At 53.0% G+C, this 20181-nt stretch overlaps 1 protein-coding gene across 1 annotated transcript; it reads left to right on the top strand.

Annotated features, from left to right (window-relative positions):
* Window positions 1–2410: 2410 nt before the first annotated feature.
* On the top strand, window positions 2411–17996 carry HAPLN3 (hyaluronan and proteoglycan link protein 3). Its single transcript, XM_027521521.1, has 5 exons — window positions 2411–3320; window positions 8682–8862; window positions 12549–12917; window positions 16073–16375; window positions 17022–17996. Exons 2-5 carry the CDS (start codon window positions 8739–8741, stop codon window positions 17306–17308), a joined length of 1083 nt encoding a protein of 360 aa, XP_027377322.1. The 5' UTR covers window positions 2411–3320; window positions 8682–8738; the 3' UTR covers window positions 17309–17996.
* Window positions 17997–20181: the final 2185 nt, after the last annotated feature.

Here is a 20181-nt window from a genome sequence, read left to right as displayed (position 1 = left end):
CAGAGCCATGCAGCCCCGGGCCTTAGTAGCTGCCAGGTGAGGGCCCCTGGGAGCCTGCGCAGTGGCTTCCTGCAGGCCTGCCTTTGCTCCTTTCCGGCTCCAGGAAAATAGGTGGAGGCGGCTGGTTTTCCCCTTCAGCAGTTTCCATTTTCTTTGCCACTGGAACGGTGGGCTGGAGGAGCTGTTAGAAACTTAGTGAACCTAGGCTGCTTTCAGAGCCGCGGGAGGCCCCAGCGTGGGGTGCAGTGTGGGATGGGGGGTGGTGGCAGGGCTCTGCCAAAGGGGCGAGGTGCTGCTGGCCAAGCACACTGGGTCCTGGGAAGCCACTGACAGTTTTACTCCAGGGCTTGGAGGAAACTCCGGGGGTACCCCTCTTCCCACTCTCCACCCTTAGCAGGAGGCCATTAGGAAGTGGCTCCTGTGTAGGGGGGCACACTGCAAGCCAGTGATCTGGAAGGGGGGCTGCAGATAGAGGAGGGACTGACTACCTGGGAGAGGGGCATATGAGACCACCCCTTAGTCTTGGGACCCAGATGGATTTTACTGAACAGACTTTGGGAGTGTGCCTTGACACATTTAGGCAGCGTCTGGGCTGCAGATCTGGCCATGTGGCTGCCAAAGGGAGGGTGTGGTTTTGTTGGAACATCATCAGGGAAATTAGTCTAGAAGTGGCTCCTCCCCTAGAGCTTCTTGGCTGGGCTTCTTGGCTGGGCAGGGACAAAATAAAAGGCGCAGACTGTGGTCTCTGAATGAACTGGGAGGGTGGGGTTCCTCATCCTTGGGGGCTGGGATTCCTTCCCATTTCAGAGCTCTCCTCTGTGGAGCTGCATGGTCTGGGTATGGAGTCTTTCTGGGTCGTTACTGACTTCAGGACTCCCTCCTAGGAGCATATTTTACCACCAAACTTGTTCAGGCCTCTCCTGGGGACTGAGCATCTTTTCCACCTTGCATCTCTGCTCTGAGATGGTTCCGTTCCCCCAGTAAGTTCCACTTGCAGAAGGGGAAACTGAGCTTCACTCCAGTCTGTCAACTTGTCCCTCTGTGGCATTGGATATTTCTTGCTGGCCAGTTTCACTGGATGGCTGGCCAGGTGGACTGGTGGGCAGTAGTCACGACCCTCCACCTGGCCTAGGAGACCCAAGGTGACTCTGGAGTTGCCTAAGCCACTTCTCAGTCCCTTATTTCGCTCATCTTTGCAGCTTTGGATGTGTTGGCCCATAGCCTTCTGAAAGTGCCCCCCTCCTGGGACCCTAGATAAGGGTCCCTTCCTTCCTGACCCCTTCTGTCCTTGACTTCTCTTCCTGGGCAGCCCCCTTCACTTCCAGAGCTTTCACCATCACCTCTACCAATTATGTTTTTTATTCCTGACCGCAGTCCCGAGAGCCACCTCAGATTTTACCTACTGGCCATCCCTGCCACTGGCCAGGATGTTAAACTTGCTTTGCTGTAACAAAACTGATCTTCCCTGACGTCCATCCATCCCTCTCCCTACGTGTGTGGCTGTCAGCACTGGGACCTGTTGACCTGCGTCTCCCAGGAGTCTAGACACCTTTTCATTCCTGGTTTAAATACAGTGGAGTGATTAGGAGCACAAGGCCTCAAGTTGGAGAACAGTGAAAGCGTTAGTCACTCAGTCGTGTCTGATGCTTTGTGACCCCATGGACTGTAGCCTACCAGGCTCCTCTGTCCATGGTATTTCCCAGGCAAGAATACTGGAGTGGGTTGCCATTTCCTTCTCCAGGGGATCTTCCGGACATGGGGCTCGAACCTGGGTCACCTGCATTGCAGGCGGATTCTTTACCATCTGAACTACCAGGGAAGCCTCCAAGTTGGAGAATCTGGGTTCAAATCCTGGCTCTGAGTGATCTTGGGCAATTTACTTAAATCCCTCTAAGCCTCATTTCCTATCTGTAAAGCGGAAATAAGAGGACCAACTCCATGGCCTTGGGTTGGATGGAGAGAATGTACATAAGCACTGATGCAAAGCCTGGCTCATCAGGGGCCTCAGAAACTTGGATCATTGTCACCAGAGCTTGCAAGGGTTTCCTAATTGTAACTTGCATCCTACTCATTTCCCCATCCCATCCATTCTGCACCCAGTCTTCTGACAGCTCTCCCTTGGGGAGAGGAAACTGCACTGGTTCCCTTTTGCCCATCAGGCCGGCATTCACTTTGGGTGCAATTTAGTCCACCGTGGAGAAGGGAATGGCTACCCATTCCAGTATTCTTGCCTGCAGAATCCCATGGACAGAGGAGCCTGGCGGACTACAGTCCATGGGGTCACAGGAGTTGGACACGACTAAGCACACACACACTACTACAGCAGCTCTTTGTGCTCTGAGATGCTCCTGGCAAATCACACACACACACATACTGTCAGGGTGTATTTAGGAAGAGGTTCCGGGTTCAGTGACCACTTGGCCAAGGCGGAAAGATCTCCTTAGGCTTGGCTGCTGAGGAACCAATGGGGCTTCCAGGCCAGGCCTCCTGTTGGCCTGGAGGGAAAATTAAACACCCAGTCCAAACAGGCGTCCTGGGAGGTGGCTGCCTGATAGCTGTGCTGACAGGTCAGGAGTCTAAAGCCGAGTCACCCCAGTTGGAGGACCAGGCAGAAGCCTGACCGCCCCTGCAGGCTGCAGGAGCACCATCTGCCCATCCTGTGTTCCCCCTTCCCACCCCCAAGACTACTCACTCTAGTCCCACCTACTAGGGGCAGCCTCCCCGTCCCTGATGCTGAGTTGTCCCTGATGCTGAGTTAGCCGGCAGTAGATTTCCTGACGGTCAAACTCTAGGGCAGGGGGGATGTCAGCGCCCCTTTGCCTTCTCTGGGCGAAAGGCAGATGAGAGCGGTCACCCCTCCCTCACCATAGCTCACCCGCAGTGTGGAGGTAGGGTGAGGGGGGCTTCCCCTTGCTTAGTCCCGTTACTTTTGGTAAACCGGTACGTTCTAATGACCCTCTCTCTGCGAACGCTCCTCTTCCACGCCCCTGAATATGACAGCCTCAACTCCTGAGCACTCCCTTCACCGCGCGGCCTGCCAGATGCTCCGCAGGTTGGGGTGGTCTCCAGCCGATTAGGGGTGGTCTCCAGGCAAGTCTGGAGGCCGCCCAAATCTGTCGCACCTCCTCCGTTTGGGCCCAGCCCAAGGGAGGGAAAGGGGCGTGTGTTCCTTTAAGGGGCTGGCCCGGCGGGAGCGCGGGGGTTCGTCCGCAGCCGCTTCCCTTCTGGCCATTCAAGATCCCCGAGTCCGCCTGCTTCCTCCGACCGGATCAGCCCCGCAGCCCGGAGCGCTCGAGCTGTCGAGGAGCCGCCTGGGGACGGTACGTAGCTCAGGGGTGGCCGGGCTCCTGGGGCGCCCTATGGACCAATTCCTCTCTTCCCGCTTTCTCAGCCCCACGCTTCCCGGGGGGTTGGGGAAAGCGGGCAGGAGGAGTGAGCCGGGCCCCGTGGGGCCGGGGCCAAGTTGGGTTGTGATCGCCGCCGCCGGTCGGGGGCGCCCCGGGCGCCCGCGGGTTCAGAGCAGCGCGCGGCGTGGGCTGGCTTGCGTGGGACCCTTGTGCATAGACCGTGGTCGGCGAGGAGGCCAATTCAGAGGGAAACCAGTGGCCTCCGAGACCACCTCCCGGGTCTCCTCTCTCCCACCGGGTCTCTTCGCAACTTATCCCGCAGCCTCCAGCACAGCGCCGCAGGCGCCGGGTTCTGCCCTGGGGCATCAGTTGGATGCTCCTCTGTTGGGGGTGGGAGCGGGGGAGGGTGTCGGGAACACTGCGAGGGGCTGGGGACACCTCCTGAGGCAGCGGGCGGGTGGTCCTCTGCCGGCCTGCTTTGGCCCTCTCAGGGCAAACGCAATGGATGCTCGTGGGTTTCAGGCCTGGTTTCAGTGGGAAACTTAGGGAACTTAGGGAAACTTAGGGAACAGCCAGAGCGCGCGGAGAGTAAAGTCCTGGGTGGGAGATGGGATCCTGTAGGGAGGAATTTAGGGCTCCTGAGCAGCCCGGAAAGAAAAAACAAAAAACAGCGCCGGACACTTGGACCCAGCTCTGTCACCAACTCGCTGGGTGGCCTTCAGCAGCCTGTGACCCGGTCTGGACCTTGACGCCCAGCGCTGACCTCCGGAGGGCCTTTTGTCCTCTGCCCCAGGAGGAGGTGACCGAGAGGCGCCCTGGTCCCTCTCCCACAGCCCTGCACGGGCCAGCGGGCTGGGAATGCTGGTAGGAAACACCTCCGGACTTCTACTTTCCGGGAACCGCAGGTTTCAAAGGGCTTGGGGCACCGAAGTCAAATTCCTCTCCGGGAGCAGGCTGATGGAGACCTGGAGGGCAAGGTTGCCCTCTGCTGGTGTCAGGGAGACGTGTGCTGCCCGGTGGTGCAGTCGGGGTACCGGCTGTAGCTCATCTTCCTAACAAGTCAGGGTTCAGCTTATTCTGATGTGCAGAGGGGTCCTAAGCCAAGTGGTGGCTGGGAAAAGCAAAGGATGGGTCGTCAGAAATCAGGGAATCCACACATCTTGTTTCGGTCATTCCAATTCATTAGTGAGCTAGGGGAAAAACCCAGACCAGAAACTAAGAGCTGTTTTGGCTCAGGGCTTAGTTTCTGAACCTTGAATTACTTCATGCATGACTGGTAAGAACCCTAGGGGAGCAACGTCGGTATGACATGGTCTGGTGGTGATTTTTTTTTTTTTTTTCCAGCTCACTAATGTATTAAAGTGACCAAAACAAAGAGTTCTTCACCATTAAAGAGCAAACCTCAGCAATGTGTGAATTCCTTAAGATAAATGCTGTCAGTCCTGCAGAAAGTGCCTTTCTTATTGATGTCCCTCACTATTTGAATGCTTGCTATTCACTGTCAGCCCTCACTATTTGAATGCTTGCTATTCACTGTCAGCACTCAAGAACCAAATAGATTTGAATAACACAGCATCCCTCCCTGTCCAGATTCCCCAAACTCTCAGTATCCAAACTCTTGCCATCCCATCTGAAGGACTCGAGAGATTTGGTGAAGGAGGAGCACTGTACTGCTGGTTTAGCTGCTGAACAGAACTCAGTATAAAGTTCTACTGATAAAAGTAGAAACCAGGGACTTCCCTGGTGATCCAGTGATTAAGAATCCACCTTCCAATGCAGAGGACGCACGTTCGATCCCTGGTCGGGGAATTACATCCCACATACCTCAGGGCCATGGAATTCTCCTGGCCAGAATACTGCTCAGATTGACCCTTCGGGTTGACCCTTTGGTCCGGAAGATCCCCTGGAGAAGGAAATGTCAACCCACTTCAAATTCTTGCCTGGGAAATTCCATGGACAGAGGAGCCTGGTGGGCTGCAGTCCATGGGGTCACAAAGAGTTGGACATGACTGAGCGACTAGCACTACCTCAGGGCAACTAAGCCTGTGAGCAGCCACTAGAGAGCCCACAACTAGAGAAGCCTGTGCATCACAACTAGTGAGCCCACCCACTGCAACTAGAGAAGCTCCTGTGTGCCGCAAGTAGAGAAAAGCCTGCCCAATGGAAAGAGACCCAGCACAGCCAAAAAAAAGTGGGAAACAGCTGAAGAAGTTGCAAAGACATTTCCTCTGTGTTAAAAAACAAAACAAAACATTTAAGAAGATGACTCTACCCTGGGTCAGACTTTTAATTTTGGTAAACCTGGTATCTTTTGGAATCCAATGCCCCGAAGAACCCACATCCTGAAGGAAGAAGCGTGTACCCAGTGGTGGGTGAAAGCTGCAAACTGCAGATTGACATGCTGGTGTTTTTTTTTTTTTCAGGATTGCCTTTGTTTCTGTTAGTGCTCTGGTTACAAAGTTGCATGTGTTTTGAGCTGTTGAGTTGTTCAGTCCTGTCCGACTCTTTTGCGACCCTATGGACTGTAGCCTACCAGGCTCCTCTGTCCACCGGATTTCCCAGGCAAGAATACTGGAGTGGGTTGCCATGTCCTCCTCCAGGGGATCTTCTAGACCCTCTAGACCCAGGGATCACACCTGTGTCTCTGGCATCTCCTGTATTGGCAGGTGAATTCTTTATCACTGAGCCACCTGGGAAGCTCCTGTTTGTGCTTAGGCTGCTTAGATCCAAGTCACCAAGAGGCTCTGTGGATGTCACCTGGGGATTTGTCTTGGACAGGAGCGGGGCTCACAGCGTCCTCCTGTCATGCACAGCACACAGGGCAAGTCTGGGCTTTGGGTTCCCTGCAAAGAGCCCCTCCCTGGGCTTTGGGGCTCCCTCCCATCAACTTCCTTCACATCATTGCTTCTTCTCCAGTAAGAGCGCCTAACTGTTCTGAAAACAAGAATGTTTCCTCCATGTTCCACCACTCTTACAGGCCAATGCTTTTCTTCTTTCCCCTCCCTTCCTCTCCCTTTCTCTGGTTTTGCTGTATCCCTCCCCTTCTAGTTCCTGTACACAGGCATTCTTAGGGTCACACACAATCATAGCAGAGTGGCAAGTCTGTGTTCTGCTTTGTCTACCCTAAATTATACCCTGTGCACTTTCCATGTTGCTGCCTGATGATCATACTCATACTTCCAAATGCCTGCTGTCAACTCTGGTATCGCTGCCCCAGAGTCCGCTTTCCATTCAGGTGCTGGAGGGATGTTTTTAACATGTAGGTCTGATCCTGTGGCTCCTCTGCCTAAAGCCACTACTAGCACCCAGGGCCTTGGGGACAAAGGACAGGCTGCTGAGTCTGACACCCAAGGGCATCTGGACACTGGTCCTTCTGTCCTCCTCTCCCAAGTTTCAGCCAGAGCCTTAGCAGAAAGCAGAATTCACCCTGGATGTTTCCAATAAAGACTCTCTAATGACGGCTCAGGGGTAAAGAAACTACCTGCCAATGCAGGAGCCACGGGAGATGGTGGGCTTGACCCCTGGGCTGGGAAGATCCCTTGGAAAAGGAAATGGCAACCCACTCCAATATTATTGTCTGGAGAATCCCACTGATAGAGGAACCCAATAGACCACAGTCCATGGGGTTGCAAAGATTTGGACCCAACTGAAGTAACTGAGTACACACACGGCAATTTCAGTAAACAGACAAGCAGGGCAGGAATGAGGGGGAGGTATGTGGGGCACGAGGCTCATGTACAATTTTTTTTTTTCAATGTGAACCATTTTTAAAGTCTCTACTGAATTTGTTACAACACTGCTTCTATTTTATGTCTTGGTTTTCTTGACTACCAGACATGTGGGATCCCAGCTTCCCAACCAGGGATCAAACCCACACCCCCTACATTGGAAGGTAAAGTCTTAACCACTGGACCACCAGGGAAGTCCCCTCATGTGAAAATTGGAGGGAGGGGAGTATGCATGCCAAAAATCTCAATAATCAAGACATAATATTTTGATGCAATGCAAAGAAAATTGAATCCACAATCTATAGCCCTTGGGCCAGCTGCCTATTATATTTGAGTGTCCACTTAAACTGTAAGAGCTCCCCAGAAGTATTCTAGCATGGCATAAAAAAAATTTTTTTTTAACCTCTACCTCCACAGTCGTTTCTGGACTGAAACAAAAGCTTTGCAGTGCAGGACTCATCCTCACTGGCCATGAATGCACCTGATATTTTCTAGTCTAGTCTGGTCTCTTCAATGTTATTTTAAAATGCTGCTCACAACTTTTCCAATTCAACTTTGCAGTTTGAAAATGGTGATACTGTCATATGGTCCTGCTTAATTTTTTCTACAGTCTTTTCACTGCCTCCTAATTCCTGCTTGGGCTTCCCTGGTGGCTCAGTGGTAAAGAATCTGCCTGCCAATGCAGAAGACACGGGTTTGATCCCTGATCCAGGAAGATCCCCTGGAGGAAGGCATGGAAATCAACTCCAGTATTCTTGCCTGGAGAATCCCATGGAGAAAGGAGGCTACGGTACATAGGGTCACAAAAGAGTCTGACACGACTTAGGGACTAAAAAAATGACAGCAATAAATTCCTGCTTAGGATTTGTCGGCTTGCCTGTTGCCCATCTTGCCTGCAGAGTGCAGTCCTCTGAGAGCAGGGACCTCATCTTGCTCATCACCGCTGTTGTCCGGCCGCGAGAACGGTGCCTAGCGTGCCGAAGCTGCTCTATCACAGGGGTCCCCAACCTCCAGGATCTAATGCCTGGTCATCCGAGATGGAGCTGATGTAATAATAATAAAAATAAAGTACACAATAAACGTAGTGTGCTTGAATCATTCTGAAACCATCACCACCCCGACCACCACCCTGCCCTAGTCCATGAAAACATTGTCTTCCTTGAAACAGGTCCCTGGTGCCAAAAAGGTTGGAAAGTGAAAGTCTTTCAGTCGTGACCAACTCTGCAACCCCATTGACTGCAGCCTGCCAGGCTTCTCTGTCCGTGGAATTCTACAAGCAAGAATACAGGAGTGGGTTGCTGTTCCCTTCTCCAAGGGATCTTTCAACCCAGGGACTGAACTCCAGTCTCCTGCATTGCAGGAAGATTCTTTAGCATCTGAGCCACACACACACACACACACACACACACACACACACACACACACACAAACTCCAGGGGATCTTCCAGACCCAGGGATCGAACCCTTGTCTCCTGCTTGATAGGCAGATTCTTTACCACTGAACCACAAAGGAAGCTGCTAAATTCCTGTTGATTGAACGAATGAGTAAGTTGGTCCCTGGGCCCCGCTGCAGACTTCTCTCACTGGCTTGTTTTCCTCCTCCCAGTTTGCCCCGGGCCCCAGCCTTGTCTGGACACCCTGGCGCTGCCCGGTGTGTGACGCCATGGGCCTGCGGCTCCCGATCCTGCTGCTCCTGCTGTGCTGTGTCTCCGGCCTGCCTTTCTACAATGGCTTCTACTACTCCAACCGTCCCAACGGCCGGAACCTGGGCAACAGCTACAGTGAAGGTGGGTGGCCTCTTGGCTCTGCTCTTAACTCGGCTCTTGGTTCGGCTAGGTGACGAAGGCCTCTCCTGGACCCTGCAAGTTCCGAGTTGGGTGGGGGCTCAGGGTGTGAAGCCAGCAGCCCTGCTCCCATCTGGGCCAGTGCAGTGGTCCAGCCTTCTCGCTAAGATGAGCAGAAGGGTGGTTCTGTTACTCCATGTCTACTGGCCCCTCAGATATGGAGGGCTTCCTTGCTGGCTCAGTCAGTAAAGAATCTGCCCGCAATGCGGGAGACCCGGGTTTGATCCCTGGGTTGGGAAGATCCCCTGGAGGAGGAAATGGCAACCCACTCCAGCATTCCAGCCTGGAGAATCCCACGGAAAGAGGAGCCTGGTAGGCTACAGCCCATGGGGTTGCAAGAGTCAGACATGACTGAGCAACTAAACCAACAGCCCATGGGTGTGGAGCTGAATGCACTGTAGCACAGTCAATTTTGCTTTTTATACTTTCCCCAAAGTCCTGCCAGTTTTGCAAAATTCCACTTAAATGTGACTTCCCCAGGTCTTCCCAGTGGAAAAGGGGTTTGGAGTTAGGGAGATGTGTTTGACTCTCCATTTTGCCACTTACTAGCTATGCAGCTTTGGGCAGGTGACTTTTTTTTTTTTTAATTTTATTTTATTTTTAAACTTTACAATATTGTATTGGTTTTGCCAAACATCGAAATGAATCTGCCACAGGTATACATGTGTTCCCCATCCTGAACCCTCCTCCCTCCTCCCTCCCCAAGGTGACTTTTTAAAAAACTTTCATTTGCGTTTATTTTTTTTGCGGCATTTCTTCCCCGGGGCGTAAGTTTCTTTTTAAATATTTATTTATTTATTTGGCTGTGCTGGGTCTTAGTTGTGACACTTTGGGATCTTTAGTTAAGGTATGTGGGATCTAGTTCCCTGACCAGGGATGGAACCCAGGCCCCCTGCATTGGGAGTGTGAAGTCTTAGCCACGGACCACCAGGGAAGTCCCAGGGCCATAAATTATTGTTTTTTTTGCTTTGGGGATATCTTTTTCTTCTGTGCAGCCTTCTCTTCTGGTTTAGGAATAATCTGACCTTTTTCAGTAAGGATCATCTACATGTGTCAGGGGAGCTTAGGTATGGGTTGATCCAACCCTGAGCTCTGTAAGTCCTGTCCCTCATCTTTAGAGGCTTTGTTCACCTGGACGTGCTTGATGACCGGAAAATCTCCATCTAAGCTCTGAAGTCTGGAATCACTCTGCATTTCTGAGCATGTGCAATAAAAACTCAGCACTCTTCTTGGGCCACTGACCCTGCATCCAGTCCCACTGTTTGGCCTGGGAACACCTATCAACACCATTGTAATGACGGAATGGCTCACGATATGTTTAAAGTGACATCTTTCAGATACTTGGTGGCTTTCCCGATATGCGTACCCTTCATGGCCTGGGTGGTTTCATGAGTGTTCTTAAAAGAAAGTGAAAGTCACTTAGTTGTGTCCGACCAACTTTTGTGACCCCATGGACTATACAGTCCATGGAATTCTCCAGGCCAGAATACTGCAGTGGGTAGCCTTTCCCTTCTCCAGGGGTTCTTCCCAACTCAGGGATCGAACCCAGGTCTCCCGCATGTGGGCGGATTCTTTACCAGCTGAGCCACAAGGGAAGCCCAAGAATACTGGAGTGGGTAGCCTATCCCTTCTCCAGGGGATCTTCCCAACCCAGGAATCGAACTGGGGTCTCCTGCATTGCAGGCAGATTCTTTACCAGCTGAGCCACCAGGGAAGCAGTGTTCTTAAAGTGAACATGAAAATTTGAACCTCTTGATTTTGTGCAGTTTTCTGGGTCAAGTGAATAGCAAACCATTTTTAGAGGTCACTTCAGGCCAGTTACTGGAAAAGCCAGGTGACTTTTTATCAGCAGCTTTATGCACCTACTCTGCATCATTTGTTAGGTCATATGACCCTCATAGAAACTTGGACACAGGCAAGTCGTTAGGTATGGCTGTTTTTCAGCATGAGATTCTCTGCAAGGAGCCTCCCTGTCTATCCCTTGCTTACTCCTGAGGTTACCCCTTCCCCTTCTCTATGTACCTCTAAGGTCTCAAGTCCAGACCTAAGGCCATGAGACCATGAGGCCCCAATAGGAAAACTCAAGTGAGAGATGGGCCAGCCTTAGCCCAAAAATCTGGTTCTTATGGAGCATGTTAGGCTCGGAGTTTATTTGTCCCCCTGAGCCTGACTGCAGTCTCCTCTCTAAGCCCTGGCCTCATCTCACCTGTGTCTCTAGGTGTTTGGGAAGAGTCGTGGTGGATGGCTGGACAGAGTGAAGGGCAGGCTGTGGTCTCTTGGGACCAGTGTGTTAGAGAAGGAGACTCAGATGATCTGAGTCCCCCCACACTCCCATCTGAGGTGCTCTTGCTACCAGCTACACCAATTTGCCTTTTGCTTTTCTTTTTTTTTTAGCTAAACCATGTGGCATCTTAGTTCCCCGACCATGGATCAAACCCACCTCCCCCCACTGCCACCGCAGTGAAAGGCTGGATTCTTTCTTCCCCCCATTAAAAAATTTTAAATATATTTAAAAAGTGAACAGGACAGGGAAGTCTGGTGTGCTGCTTTCATGGGGTCATGAAGAGTTGGACATGACTGAGCGACTCAATAACAACAAAACATTTTTACAGTGTTATATTGCTGCTACTGCTGCTGCTGCTAAGTCACTTCAGTCGTGTCCGACTCTGTGCGACCCCAGAGACGGAAGCCCACCAGGCTCTCCGGTCCCTGGGATTCTCCAGGCAAGAACACTGGAGTGGGTTGCCATTTCCTTCTCCAATGCATGAAAGTGAAAAGTGAAAGTGAAGTCACTCAGTCCCATGGACTGCAGCCCACCAGGCTCCTCCGTCCATGGGATTTTCCAGGCAAGAGTGCTGGAGTGGGGTGCCATTGCCTTCTGCATGGTTTCTGCTATACAACACAAATCAGCCATAATTATACACACCCCTTCTGTCTCTAGCCTCCCTCCCCTCTCTGCATCCCATCCCTCCAGGTTCTCACAGAGCACCAGAGATAGCCTCCCTGTGCTACATAGCAACTTCTCATCTGCCATCCATGGACCATCAGTGAAGTCCACCAGTTCTCATCTTCTGCCCAACAAGCCTAGTGGTTTAAGACAACAGCCCTGTACTTTGCTCATGGTTTCATGGGCCAGCGTTTTGGGCTGGGCTCTGTCTCTTCTGTCTTGGCTGTGCTCCCTTGATTGTGCCTGCGGTGGGCGGGCAGGTCAGCTGGAGGCTGGTGGGTCTAGGATGGCCTCAGCTGGAGGGCTTGTCTCTGCTCTCTGCGTGTTCTCACCCCGCAGGGGCGCCCAGGCCTTGTTCTGATGGTGGTTGGCAAGGTTCCCAGAGAGAGAGGCCTCAGCAGGACCCCCTGGAGCCTTGGCTCTGAACAAACACCTCAGAACACTCACTTCCTCTGCATTCATTTGGTCAAAGCAAGTGGCAGGGCCAGCGAGGATTTCAGGGACTGGGGGTGGTTCATAGGTCACCTCCTGAAGGAAGGAGTTGTGAAGTCACATTGCAGAGTGTGTGGGTACAGGGGCGGTGCAATCTAGGACTGGGGGTGAGGGTGAGGGAGGGGTGGCCCCTGCAGGACTATCGACATGCTGCCAGAGGTCCCCATCTGCACCCCGCCTCTCCCCTCAGGCATCTTCAATGGAGTGAAGCTAGTGGTAGAGACGCCCGAGGAGACCCTGTTCTCCCACCGAGGGGCCAACGTGACCCTGCCCTGCCGCTACCACTACGAGCCAGCCCTGGCCTCTCCGCGGCCCGTGCGCATCAAATGGTGGAAGCTGTCGGAGAACGGGGTCCCGGAGCAGGACGTGCTGGTGGCCATTGGGCTGAGGCAGCGCACCTTTGGGGATTACCGAGGCCGGGTGCGCCTGCGGCAGGACAGAGCGCGGGAAGTGTCGCTGGAGATCCGGGACCTGCGGCTGGAGGACTACGGGCGCTACCGCTGCGAGGTCATCGATGGGCTGGAGGATGAGAGCGGCCTCGTGGAGCTGGAGCTTCGGGGTGAGACCCTGATGGTGGCTGGGTCCTGGGGGCTGTGGGGAGAAGGCCCTGAGAAAGCATCTAGACCTCTGTGCTTCTGGCAGATAAAACATCCAGTCCTCAGAACAATGCCACGAGGAAGCTCCTGTTATTCTCACCCGCAACGTGTGGATGAGAAAACTGAGGCACAGAGAAGTCAAGTCACTTACTTTGGTCACACAGCTCATACATGGCCGAGTAGGGGTTTGACCCCAGGCAGTCAGACTCCAGAATCCACTGCTCTCTACTCCCTCTTGCTCACGTCCTATTCAGAGAGAGGGAGACAGGAGCTGATGACACAGCTCATTGAGTTGGAGCTGAGATTTGCACAGGGTTGGCAGGTGACACAAACAGATGAGGCAGCCCGGGGTGGGTGATCCGGGGTGGTGGGGACGGGGGCCACTCCTGGGCCCTCCTACTCAGGCCCAGCTGATGATGCTACTCCAGAAGCAAGCCCAGTGCAGCCCGATTTTCTTTCTTTCTTTCAAATGTTTACTTATTTGGCTGCGTTGGGTCTAAGTTGCAGTGCAAGGGGTCTTTGTCGTGGTGCATGGGCTCTAGAGCAATTGGGCTTAGTTGCACCAAGGCATGTGGGATCTTAGTTCCCCAATCAGGGATCGAACCTGCATCTCCTGCATTGGAAGGCTGATTCTTTATCCCTTAGACCACCAGGGAAGTCCCTGCAAGCCAGATTTTCTGATTTGACAAGAGAAGCTTATATTCGTATGTGAAACCTCTGGATTTTATGTAGAAAATTGCCTAATTAAAAACAAAAGCAAAAACAGCCAGTGCTGTCCAAAGCTGCCAGCTGTGATCGTCACATGACTTCTGCCTTCTCTGACCCTGGGCCGGGGCTGTGTCCTCCGACCTCTCCTGCCTGGTAGGGAGGCCGCCGGGAGGGCAGAGATGGAAGGCTGATCTGACTCCATGTCTGCCCCATCCCAGCTGTGGCACTCCAGATCGGTGCCTTCCCCACAGAGCTCCAGTCCTGTCACAGGTAAAATGAAGAATAAGGGTAGTTCCTCCTTTACCTCCTTCGAGGAGATGAGGACAGAATGTGGCTCAAGGGCTTGTCAATCAGAGGCAGACCTTGCCACCAGCAGCCACCTGCCCAGTCCACGGGGCTTAGATGGTGACCCAGAGGGGCCATGTTCCTTGTCCCTGATGTTGGGGATGGTGTGGGATGTGTGCGAGCCGGTCAGAGCCAGTTGTCTGGGGACCACGGGGGCAGCCTAGAGAAGCAGGGAGTCCTCACTTTTTTGGGGGTACACTTTTATTATTTTTTATTAATTTTAATTGGAGTATAGTGTCTTTACAACGTCATGCTGCTTTTTGCTGTACAGAAGAGGGAATCAGGCATACGTATTCATGTATCCCCTCTGTTTTAGATTTCCTTCCCTTCTAGGTCACCACAGAGCACTGAGTAGAGTTCCCCATGCTGTACAGCAGGTCTCATTAGTTTTCTGTTTAATACATAGTAGTGTATATATCACACAGTGTGTATATGTCAGTCCCAATCCAGGGAGCCCTCACTCCAGACCCTGCCTTTGAATAGCACTAGTTCCAGGCCCTAGGGACACCCCTTCTCCCTAAGGTTTCATCTGACTTGATAGAGAATGAGCCCAGGGGGTTTAAAGTTTTTTATTACACTAAAATTTCAAACATGGAATTTTGAGGGAGCCTGTGGCACCTCCCAGACCGTGGTACCAGAAAGGGAAGCCCCCTGCCTGGGACCTCCCTGATCTCGAGCCTCCTTTAGTAAGACCTTTTCCCATCCCTCCTCTTCCCCTGGGACTTCCCTGGTGGCTCAGACGGTAAAGAATTTGCCTGCAATGCAAATCCAGATCCAGGTTCGATACCTGGGTGGGGAAGATCCCCTGGAGAAGGAAATAGTAACCCACTCCAGTATTCTTGACTAGAGAATCCCATGGACAGAGGAGCCTGGTGGGCTACATACATAGGGTCACAGTCAGACATGACCGAGCCACTAACACTTTCACTGTCTTTTTTCCTCTTCCCCTGAAAGTCGTCTGTCACACGTGGGAAGTTTCTTGCATCCTCCTCTGAAGCTTCCATATTAATGTTAACACAGACGATGAGGTCTCAGCTACTGAGTCAGAGCCCAGCAACGCCTGTCTCCTGTAGGTGGCAGCACCTCCTCACTGGTGGCTTAGTTCAGGCTGCAGTAACAAAACAGCCTTGGTGACCTCTGAACAACAGATTCATTTCACACAGTTCTAGAGGCTGGAAGTCCCAGACCAGGGTGCCAGGTCGCGCAGACTTCTATGTCCTCACAACGGTGGAAGGGGCTTGGGGGGAACTCTCTGGGGTGTCTTTTTTAAGGGTACTAACCCCATTCATGAGGACTCCACCGTCATAATCTAATTACCTCCCAAAGGCGCCATCTCCTAATACCATCATATTGGGCATTAGGATTTATTTACTTAGCTGCGCTGTGCGACTTGCGGGATCTTAGTCCCCTGACCAGGGATCGATCCTGGGCCCTGGCAGTGAAAGCACCATTTCCTAACCACTGGACCGCAAGGGGGAATTCCTGGGCATTAGGATTTAAACATCTGAATTGAGACCATGGGCTTCCTCAGTGGCTCAGTGGTAAAGAATCCTCCTGCAATGTAGGAGATGTAGAGGACGAAGGTTAGTCCCTGGGTCGGGAAGATCCCCTGGAGATGGAAATGGCAGCTCACTCCAGGATTCTTGCCTGGAAAAATAGACAGGAGCCCAGTGGGCTCCAGCCTGTGGGGTCACAAAGAGTCAACTGAGTGACTCGGCAGGCATACTGCGCCCATAGCAGTGGGGTTCTTGGAACAGCCCTGTGGGTTAGGTATTAATCCTGGTCTGTAATTGGGGATATTATTTGACTGACTCATTCCTTTAACAAGTTAGTAGTTTTCTGAGTACTGCTGTGCTCCTGTCTAGCTCTGGGAGGGAGATGTAAAGCAGATACTGGTTCTGCGTTGGACTTGGGCAGCGGACAGGAGATGACAGTTTGTAGACCTTTTCTGAGGGACTGTGTGTGTGTGTGTGTGTGTTGAGGGAAGCCTCTGTTTCAGTGGAGGTGGGTGTCCCATCACTGGGCCCTGCCCACCCATTCAAGCCCCCTTTTCCGCCCTCCCCAGGTGTGGTCTTTCCTTACCAGCACCCCCAAGGGCGCTACAAGTTCAACTTCCACGAAGCCCAGCAGGCCTGCGAGGAGCAGGACGCGGTGGTGGCCTCTTTCGAGCAGCTGTTCCGGGCCTGGGAGGAGGGCCTGGACTGGTGCAACGCGGGCTGGCTGCAGGATGCCTCGGTCCAGTACCCTGTCACGCAGGCCCGGCGCCCCTGTGGAGGTCTGGGGCTGGCCCCCGGCGTGCGCAGCTACGGCCCGCGGCACCGCCGCCTGCACCGCTACGACGTGTTCTGCTTCGCGGTTGCCCTCAGGGGTGAGTGGACTGGCCAAGCATGGGCCTGTGGGTGGAAGGGCAGCCTCTGGGGGGGCCCTCAGTCCTCTCTGCCCACCCTGTTGGCACTTCCAGCTGAAGCCCTGTGCCTTGATGCTGCTGCTTCACACCGATCATCGGTTCAGTCAATCATCCAACATTCCCTGAGTGCCTACTAGGTGCTCGGTCATCATAGACAGAAAAAACACAGTCTGCCCTCACAAAGGAGCTCATTTCATGGGAAGATACATGAACAAAAACACATCGTTTCAGTGCCATATCCCAGTTTGGCACTTAGTAGGTGCTCAATAAATGGCTGAGCAGATGAGAGATTCTTGATTGGTCCAGCAGAGGTGGGGCGCCCACCTAGAGTAAAATTAGGAAAGGGCTGGGACAGAGTACAGACCTGATTGTGGGGAACCCGGTACCATGGCTGGGGGGGATGATGCTTTTGGAGAGGGGCTGAGATTTGGGAAGGTGCCCCTGACCATCTCCACTGCAGACGCTCCATAGTGTGGCAGCTCCCTAAGTGCAGAGAGTTAACAGGTCTTTTGGGGGCTGGGTGGTGGGGTCTGCATGGGCTGGCCTTGCCCCAGGCCCTCTCTGGCTGCCCTCTCCCTTCTCTGTCCTCACGCCTTGCCTCCCACAGGGCAGGTGTACTACCTGGAGCACCCTGAGAAGCTGACGCTGGCAGAGGCAAGGGAGGCCTGCCGGGAAGATGGCGCCCAGATCGCGAAGGTGGGCCAGCTGTTTGCTGCCTGGAAGTTCCGTGGCCTGGACCGCTGCGATGCTGGCTGGCTGGCAGACGGCAGTGCCCGCTACCCTGTGGCTCACCCACGTTCCAACTGTGGGGCCCTGGAGCCTGGGGTCCGAAGCTTTGGCTTCCCCGACCCACACAGCCGCCAGTACGGCGTCTACTGCTACCGGCCGCGCTAGCTCCAGGTCGCTCTATACCCTGCCCCCTCCCCTCACGGGCGGTATTAATTATTGAGTAGTTCGTTGTCCCTCGCAGGTTGGGGCAATTTTCATCTTGTTTTTATACTTTCCAACTTAAAATTATTTTTAAATATTATTTTTTGGGTAAATCCCACAGATCCCAAATCGTCCCTTTACTCGGGTCCCTTTGCCAAGGCTCTCACCCTCCCTGAATCCTCCTGCCTCTCTCCTCTGGGACGTTTGAAGTCCTTGGGCTCATGAGCGCTCTCTGCCATCGCGGAGTCCATCCCCTCTCCCAGCCCTGGGGAGGTTGTTCCCAGAGCCGGTAGTGGCAGTGGCACGAGGAGCCAGGGCTGCGACCCGTCCTCCGCCTCCGCCTGGGGACGAGGGGGCAGCCAGGTGGCTCTGGAGCTGGGGTTCGGGCCTGGTGGTCTCCTGCCCCTTGTACTTCTTTGGGGAGCAGCTGGCCCGTGTCAGCATGGCGGAGGAGCCTGGGCAGGAGGTGGGTCCCTGGGCTTCCACGTGATGTCCCAGGGTAGGGAGAGAGATCCCGCCCCATGTTTTCCTTCTCTCTTGGCTCCAAAGAGTCTGTGTTTTGTTCTCATTTTTCTCTGTTTGGCGAGTGGCCCTCAGGTCTGTGTACTATTTTGGACAATAAATGGTGCTGTGACCCCTCCCTCCATCCTGAGCCCTCCTCTGTGTCACGCTTTTTTTTTTAACATTTGCTTCTTTACTTATCTGGCTGCACCAGGTCTTAGTTGTTTCATGCGGGATTTTCGATCTGCATTGCAACAGGCAAACCTTTAGTTGGGCATGTGGGATCTAGTTCCTTGACCAGGGATCAAACCCAGGCTCCCTGTAATGGGAGTGTGGAGTCTTAGCCACTGAACCACCAGGGAAGTCTCTGTGTCTCAGTCTTTATCTCATTCAGTCTTAGGGTCCAGCTCTCTGCATGGGGGACGGTTCTGTCCTAGACTGAAGAGGTCGCCTGGGTCTGTCCACTGGCGTGGGCAGGGAACGCCATGGGCTGCACCTTCAGGCTGCCTTGGTCTTGCCTGGCCTGCCTGTGTATATCCTGCCTCAGGGACTGAGCTAGTGGCTGGAGGCCCTGGCGTGTTCTCCCATCATCCCACTCCGGGCTGTGTGTCTGTGTGGATCCAGCATAAGAGTGGGAGGCTGGAGGAGGCTATTCCTCACCCTGGTCCCCACCCCCATGTCAGCCTCAAGATCTCCTGCTTCTGCACAGGCATACCTCTGCCACCCACAGTTGATCCTTTAGCAAGGTGCTTCTCCAAGTGTGGCCGGCACCACCAGCTTCACCTGGGAATGTGTTTGAGATGCAACTTTCTGCACCCGACCCCCAGACCCGCTGAGTCGAAAACCCTGGAGTGGGGTCTCTCACAAGTCCTCCTGATGCAGACTCAAGGTTGAAAACCAATGACATAGCTGTGTTCCCAATGAATCAGTTACTATAAAACGGCACAATTTTTGAGTTCCTACTCTGTGACCATCGCTGCATCTTCTACTTTTGTCCACGGATCCTTTCCAGAGCTGTAGGTAACCTGGGCACACAAAAATACTCACCAGCAAACACTCAACCACACAAGTACACACCCGAAGAGACATCAGCAGACTCACACTGGCACATGCTAACCAGCACCAGTGTTAGTCCCTCAGTTGTGTCCTACTCTTTGTGACCCCATGGTCCATAGGCCGCCAGGCTCCTCTGTCAATGGAATTCTCCAGGCAAGAATACTGGAGTGGGTTGCCATTCCCTTCTCCAGGGGATCTTCCCAACCCAGGCATCGAACCCCGGTCTCCTGCATTGCAGGGGGACTCTTTACCGTCTACAACCAACATCAGACACTTTGAGCAAGTGTGATGAGGGAGTGGCACTAACCTGACCTTCCAGGGAGGAGGCTAGCAGATGGTAACTATCTGGCACACACAGCCCAGCTCCACTCAAGGTCTGTTGGGGGAAATCCATAAACAATTGAAAGCGTTTTCATTGATAACCTACAGCCTACTTATGGGCAGGATGCCCAGACCTTTGTGCTAGTGGCTAGCTAACCCATTTGACCCCAAAAATGTATAAACAAGATTCAGCATTCCCAGACTGTCTGCAGTTTTTTTTCTTCCCTCTTATAAATCGTGATTTTGCCTCTGTTCTTGGACTCACTCTATAAATCGACTCCTCTTGTGTGAGCAAACAGTGTAAATCAAAGGAACAAACTATGGAAAGTGGCCAGAAGTCTGACTTGAGTTACTCTCTGACAGGGTGCCAACTCACAGATCCATACACAGCACCTCTTGGCTGTCACACACACACACACACACACACACACACACACGTACACATGCACACACACACATATGTGTGCACACACACACACAGAACTCATATAAGAATAGAGCACCAAACCTGTGTGGTGTCCCAGGCCTTCCAATCAAACAGGATTCGCAAATTTAGAGTCATTTGATCAAAGTGTGTCCCTGCAGTCCCCATTCCTAAGAAACTTCTCAGTAGATCCTGGACTATGGTTGCCTTCTCTTTAAATTAAGAAAAAGAAGGGAAAAGAAAAGAAATAGATCTCTTCCAATGTCTTTATTATTATAATTATCATAATCTTTACTTTTCAAAAATATAAATAGGTGCACGGAACCCTGGTGCCTGCACGGTCCCGGGGGGTGGGGAAAGGTGGGGGAGAGGTGGGTGACACTCCCACAGGGAAGGAAGTGCCCCCCGACCCAGCCCTGCCGAGACGGACACCTGCTCGGGTGGCAGACCCAGGTGAGAGGACTCTGGAGGAGGGACCCTTGGAGGGAACCCGACCCCCCACGCTTCGAAGATCCCTTGATGGCTTGCTCTCTCA

The sequence above is a fragment of the Bos indicus x Bos taurus genome, chromosome 21, assembly GCF_003369695.1.
Source record: "Bos indicus x Bos taurus breed Angus x Brahman F1 hybrid chromosome 21, Bos_hybrid_MaternalHap_v2.0, whole genome shotgun sequence".
Classification (NCBI taxonomy): Eukaryota; Metazoa; Chordata; class Mammalia; order Artiodactyla; family Bovidae; genus Bos; species Bos indicus x Bos taurus.
Note: the sequence above shows the minus strand (reverse complement) of the source record. Positions and strands in the feature narration are given on the sequence as shown.

Bases quoted from the DNA above. Each gene is read 5' to 3' on its own strand.
- HAPLN3 (XM_027521521.1), top strand. From the start codon at position 8,739: ATGGGCCTGCGGCTCCCGATCCTGCTGCTCCTGCTGTGCTGTGTCTCC. The intron at 12,918-16,072 runs GTGAGACCCTGA...CGCCCTCCCCAG, and splicing joins CGTGGAGCTGGAGCTTCGGG to GTGTGGTCTTTCCTTACCAG. The intron at 16,376-17,021 runs GTGAGTGGACTG...TGCCTCCCACAG, and splicing joins CTTCGCGGTTGCCCTCAGGG to GGCAGGTGTACTACCTGGAG.